Source organism: Zeugodacus cucurbitae, chromosome 2 (genome assembly GCF_028554725.1).
Source record: "Zeugodacus cucurbitae isolate PBARC_wt_2022May chromosome 2, idZeuCucr1.2, whole genome shotgun sequence".
NCBI lineage: Eukaryota > Metazoa > Arthropoda > Insecta > Diptera > Tephritidae > Zeugodacus > Zeugodacus cucurbitae.
This window is the reverse complement of record NC_071667.1, coordinates 16,116,811-16,123,768: the sequence shown is the minus strand read 5'-3', so window position 1 is coordinate 16,123,768 and position 6,958 is coordinate 16,116,811. Positions and strand designations below refer to the sequence as shown.

Below are 6,958 nucleotides of genomic sequence, written 5' to 3'. Positions count from 1 at the left end.
TTTATATATATACTTATAGGGCCTCCGACGCTTCCTTCTGGGTGTTACAAACTTCGTGACAAACTTAATATACTCTGTTCAGGGTAAAATAATAAGAAGCGAGCAACGCATCTGTAGATATGACATTACAGATCCTTACATAGTTTTATGTCTTCTGTAGAGTCTTATGTTACAAATATAAGCACCTGTGCCTCTGCCTGTTTTGAATAAACAGTCTAGTACAAATGTGTTCTCAAATATGTATAGCACCAGAATTTTGTATGCATTTCTAAATTACTAGTTTTATTGACCCATATTATAAGAGCTCTATGCACAAAAGTTGCTTGAAACAAAATATTATAGCCGGCCATTCTCAATTGATAAACTCCAGTTTGGGCTTTGGCATTATTCTTGGACACAAACGTGCTAACCTTGCACTGTGTTCCAAGTTGTAGTAGATGATCTCCAAAATTAATACAGCCAAACTAAGTAGCATTGCAGATATTAAAAACATTAGGGCTGGTAAAAAATGCTGTAGATCCACTTCGACCTCATGATTCTGACTGAGGCTACAATCCATTTCTGGTAATTGCCATTGATTATCATGATATTGCAAGAGTCCGGAGGTATGGAAATTCGCAATCGATGTTGTAAAGTATTCGCGAAATGGTGAAGTTTTCGTAATGCCAATACCAATACGATAGGGTGGAATGAATGGCACGTCTTGCAAATCACAGAATTCTTTTTCGGTCAGTAATTCTTGCAAAACAAAAATTGAAAGCAATTATATATATTAATTTCAGAATTAAACTAATATGTCTGTGTCAATGGTTACCTTTCAGCATATAGTATATGCGATTAGCCGACACATGAAAGGCATAGCCACCCTTCTTTATACGTTCAGCGCCCTCTTCAATTGATATAATATTTTGCTCGCGATTTTTGCAAACACGCTCTTTATAAATTGCGATACCTAGTGGCACGGTGGTCTTCTCAAACGTATCAATATTATATGGTATATTTTCTATACCAATTTCGAGACTACTATTGTAGAGTGCCTCCAAATTGGTTATAGTACGTGGTGAGGCAGCCAATAGTGAGCCCACAATGAAAGCGCCATAAAACTGTTGCAACAACAAGCTAAACAGACAGACAGAGAAGATGAGCGTACGCGTTGAGGTGGCGTTGAATGCATCATTTGCAGGTCCTTGCATGAAGAATGCTTCTAAAATTGAGATAATCGCATAATCGAAGCGGGTCTGAAAATGTGGATCTTTATTTATGAAGAAACGATTTTCATGATGTATATGTAATTGCAACAATAATGTGGTTATGACAATTATCGCGATCACCGTGTACCAGACCTCTTCGACAAATGGCTGAAAGAAAATATTACGTATGTCATTGCGACGCGGATGCCGAAATATGAAGAAGACGCTGCAAATTGAAGTTCAAAGTAAAATGTGTGATTGTGAAACGTTATCGAGAGTTTACTTACAATTCTGTATGTACCGCTATCGTATAATGTATTAGATGTACCCTATTCATTACGAAACGCATGGGACATAGTGAAAATTCCGCTTCGCCGGAGAGCAATAACTTCATAACACCATCCCAACTGCCATTCGTTGACTGTTCGCCCCAAATGTTTTTAAGAATTGGTTGAAAACTGGAATTTTAGATAGTGACATTATAGACAATGTTCCAGAGAAACTGAAATGCATATTTTCAGGCTAATATTCCGGAAAGGTTCATAAGCTCGAGTAAATAAAATAAAATCCAGATATATGGGGATAATTATATTTTAATGGATTTTCATATTTTTTACATGTCAAAATAATTCCATATAAGTTACCTCCTTTCTGACCCCAACTATTCTTCTATTCTTGTTATTATTTAAATCTTCTTTAGTTTTTTACAATTGGTTATTGTTATGTCAATTAGTCGGATTAATTAATTCTTCCTCTTATTCCCGAATATTTTTCTTCCTCTATATGATAATACTGGTTTTAATAGTCTTGAAACATTTTACAACAAGTTAACTCGTATATTGTAAATGATAGATTGGTACTTTGATACGCTCAACTGATATTCCAAATTTGGTAAGCTAAGGCACAAACCCTGTTTATTAAAAATAAATTTGGCACTGCTACTGCGCCTAGAACTATGTTAACTATAACTATATAAATGTTTTAGCTGTACAAATGCTGAGATGGATGGGCTAGTTTACATATATATTAATAATACTGAGATGACAATTTAAACAAGTAAGGAAGGGCTAAGTTCGGGTGTAACCGAACATTTTATACTCTCGCAATTTATTTATTTAACTTTATTAATATTATATAATACACAATTTGACCCACATATTCGTCATATATATTGTATAAAGTCCATTGAAAGTTGGAAACCATAATATTAGGTTAGAAGCATCGAGGTACTCATGTTCGATATATGGGGCCTTGAAAACCTATGGTCCGATTTTGGCGATTTTTAGAATGGGGCTGCCACACTATAAACGTAGTATTTGTGTAAAGTTCTGCACCGATATCTTCACTAGTGCTTACTTTATATATTGTAAAGTAAACGATTCAGATCGTCTTCAAAGTTATGGTATATAGGAAGTTGGCGTGCCTGTGAAGCGCTTTGGCCAATTTTCACAACATATTATTGGGAGGTAAGGAAACTATTACAAACCAAGTTTCATTGAAATCGGTAGAGTAGTTCCTGAGATATGGTTTTTGACCCATAAGTGGGCGACGCCACGCCCATTTTCCATTTTGTAAAAAAATCTGAGTGCAGCTTCCATCTGCCATTTCTTATGTGAAACTTAGTGTTTCTGCCATTTTTCGTTAGTGAGTTAACCCACTTTTAGTAATTTTCAACCTAACCTTTGTATGGGAGGTGGGTGTGGTTATTATCCGATTTCAACTATTTTCATGGGGTGTGGTGGGGTACGTAAGAGAATCGACTACAGAAAGTTTGGTTTATATAGCTTCATTGGTTTGCGAGTTATATACATAAAACTTATTTGGGGGCGGGGTCACGCTCACTTTTCAAAAAAAATTACATCCAAATGTGCCCCTCCCTAATGAGATCCTATGTTCCAAATTTTATTTTCATAACTTTATTTATGGCTTAGTTATGATACTGTATAGGTTTTTGTGGGCGTGGCAGTGGACCGATTTTGAAAGCAACCTCCTCAGGGTGCCAAGGAATGTGTGTTCCAAGTTTCATTAAGATATCTTAATTTTTACTCAAGTTATCGCTTGCACGGACAGACGGACAGACGGACGGACAGACATCCAGATTTCAAATCCACTCGTCATCCTGATCGTTTATATATATATAACCCCATATCTTACTCTTTTATTTCTTGGTGACACAAACAACCGTTAGGTGAACAAAACTATAATACTCTGTGCAACAGGTTGCGAGAGTATAAAAATTGGTACCTCACGTCAAATACAGGTTCCATTAACTTCATCAATTGGTATGTTTTCCGTTGCATGGGATCGAAATTTTTATAGTCCAAAGAGTTCAAATATTCTAAATCATCCATGCCGACAGGCTGTTCACGTATCTACAGAAAATAGTATATTTTAAAAGCTCTTTTCAATTGTGTAAGTCTGTCAAGTATACGCACCACTATGCCACCTACTAATGTCAGACCCTTAAAATTGCGACGCCTGCTAACGAAGGTTTGATGGAAACGCAAATTAAGTTTGAGACCTACTGTAGAACTCCAATAACCCTTCGGTTCGATCTCGAGCCAATCTTTTTGTATTTTGTAAATGTCGAAAAGTTCAATTGTATTGCTGAAATCGAAAGAATAGATATTTAATTAGAACTTATTTGAAGAGGTCTTTAAGTAGTACTCGAAATTAATACTAAGTTCTTCTTTAATTTATAACACTATACACTTCACACTCACTTGTCAACCAATCGAACACCGACAGTAATGTCGGCGCTTATATTCACTGCTAGTGGCGTCAACACGCGTCGCACATTCGCCAGCGCTGTCGCCACTGCGCGCTGCTTGGACATTATGAACCAGACGCGAGAATTGTTGAAACGCGCACCCACATCAACGCGCACTCTATACCCACCCGCATCGATGGTGTCAACACTAATCACATTTGAGCCCAAAACAAACTGCTGCAACAGCACATCCTCCAGCTGTGCCACATAGATACCGACGCGCGGTGAGTCATGATAGAAGAGTCTTTCGAAATCAGTATAGTTTTTAGTGGATTTCGCTTGATGGACGTCGTAAAAGTGCAGTGATGCCACATTAAGCAGTGCACGTAATGCATTATCCTTCAGCAAACCCGCCTGCTGTTGTGTTTGCTCAGTGTCGCTGTTGTATGCGATAATGGCATGTTGTAGATGTTGTTGTTTTAAAACGTCAGCAAAAGCGCGAAATTCATAGGCATTCGCGGCGGTTAAAACACAAAGATTCCACTTGGATAAAAGCAATATGAGAATTGTGATAAAACGAGTGTGTCCACAAGTTAATGTCGTCGCGAAAATCTGATGCCTAGCCGTAAGAGCGCGCCGTGAGGCAGTCATTGCACTGATTTGTCGTGGTCGCGTCTGACGAGTGCCTAGCGAAAATTGACACTTTTATATCGCTTTACGCCGTGTAATTGGCAAATGGAGGGTAGGCAATTTGAGTGATTGCCGCGAAAGTGTGGTAAATATATGTATGCTAGGTTGCTCCTATCTATAGCTCCATGCAAGCAGCTACCACCCTTTAAATAATATTTTGCTGCATTATTTAATACAATTGATTTTAAATCCTTTACATTTCACTGCAACAACATTTAACATTTACTGTTAGTGTACTTGCAACAATTTACAACAATAGCGCATACAACGAAAAACTGTTTATTGCAAAACCTGCAGCGCAACATGCCTTCACGGCACGTAATGGCACCTTAATTATCGCATTAACGTTAATCAGCGACGATTTGTCACAGGTGTCACAACAGTTACTTAAACCATTTAGCTGTTCTTTTTTATGCGCAAGTAATTGCAATCTTGTCGTTGTTGGTTTTAGAATTGCAATCACAACTGTTGCAGCAAATGTTGCAAAAACTGTAATTGTCGCCATTATTGTCAATGTCATCATCAACTTAGTTCCACTTTTGTCGCATTTAAAGCACGTACTACGCACATAACGATAATGACTGCTCAGGGGGGAATACAACAAGCTTGCTTTATTTTGATGAACGCCATTTTGATTTTAAGCGAAACGTATGTAAGTGTAAATATTATCATTACTTGAGCGCTTAATTGAACACTTAAATAGTCAATCAATCAATTTTGCTCTCAGTGAAGTATGATGGAAATATGCAAAAACATGAGAATCTAAAAGAGTGAAATAAGAAAGAATCTTGCTTTTACTTTTCTCAAACAAATACCAGTCTATGTTACCGAGTATCTTTGTACGACTCGCTTATGTGGAGAGCAGAAGAAGCCCAGATATATAATATTTATATATAAATATTAATTAAGACCAATTCTTCTAATGCTGAAAATTTTTGAAACTCTAACGAAAAAATTTACTATGGAACCTTCGATTATATTTTTCTTTTACACGATTATGTTTCGATCCGTTCAGATTACAGTAAGAGTAAGAAATTATGTAAAATCGTTATGTGGCATATTTATTTGACGTGAACCCTCCTGCAGAATGACACCTTTTTTGACTGAGCTCCTAACTAATTATATAAAAAAACTTTTCTAAATCTGTGAATAAAATATATATTATATAAATTTGTAGTAAAAGCAATGATTCATTAGCCTGGCAAGAGTATTTCATAGAATCATATATAACAGAGTCGAACCATTTTTGACTAGGATCCTAACTAATGAACTTATATAACAGACTCGAAGTTTTTCGTAGTCGAGCTTAAAAAACCAAACTTGGTCAGACGATGTTCCGAGAATGTCTTGGATCTCGAATATTATTTCATTTAATATTTTGGGTTCCTGTTGAGAGTTTATCAGTAAGGCTTGGTGTTGTTCTGACAGTTTTCAATCTCTAATTAGAATAGAATTATTTAATCAAATTCACAGGCAGATCTTATGGTAATCAAAATTTTGAGGATAACTCAATTAAAATCCCATATAAATCTAAATACGAGCGTAATATCGCCACCTCTGTGAACAAATGATACTGCCTGTGTTTAAATTCTAACATATTTAGGTTGTCATCTAATTCAATAGCTTATGCAAAACCTATTATTATTATAGATTCAAGCGTAATGTGAATTGCTCTTACCGAAATTTGATATTTTATGTTTAAAAGCAATTTATCTATAAACCTATGTAAATTCATATTATGGTAGTTCTAAAATATAATGCTTTGTGAAATTACGGTGTTAAAATTCAGATGACATTTTGTGTGACAACTAATTCAATTAATTTTATTTATGCTCCTTATGAAAAGATTTTCCCTAAGCAAGGTATAACATCTTACGAAAAATCTTTGGGTTTACGACTTTTCGGCGAAGGGTCTGATGTATACAAATGCTATTGCACATTTTTCTTAGCAGCTTCATCAGTCATTTACGTCTTCATCTTCATCTTCATCCCCAATCTAATTTTCTGGTATATATTCACATCTTACAAATTATTTAGGATGTCGTAAACAATACGTATTTCAAAACATGAGTTAAAGACTGCTCAAAATTTAACAATTTACCTAAAACAAATTTTCCATAATGAAAGTACCATATATAAATAACATTTTAATTTATATACGTATAAAATGAATTTAAAAGTAAATACGTAATATGTGTCCAGACTCGTTTCCATTAACAAAATGAAATATTCAGTTTGCATCTGAAGATGGAAATGTAAGCTGGAATTCTCTCAACCATAACATGCACATTACATTTTCATAATATGCATAAAACAAGTGACTGTCAGCTGACACTCTAGCCGAATATGTTGGTGGATTATTATTTGC

The 6,958-nt window shown here is 35.6% G+C and overlaps 1 protein-coding gene across 1 annotated transcript; it reads right to left on the bottom strand.

The window, feature by feature from the left end:
* Positions 1-261: 261 nt before the first annotated feature.
* LOC105219288 (glutamate receptor 1) lies at positions 262-4,567 on the bottom strand. The gene is made up of 6 exons (XM_029044933.2): positions 3,914-4,567; positions 3,626-3,797; positions 3,435-3,562; positions 1,478-1,648; positions 815-1,416; positions 262-738 (listed from the first exon to the last, which is right to left on the bottom strand). Exons 1-6 carry the CDS (start codon positions 4,549-4,551, stop codon positions 353-355), a joined length of 2,097 nt encoding a protein of 698 aa, XP_028900766.2. The 5' UTR covers positions 4,552-4,567; the 3' UTR covers positions 262-352.
* Between the last annotated feature and the right edge of the window lie 2,391 nt (positions 4,568-6,958).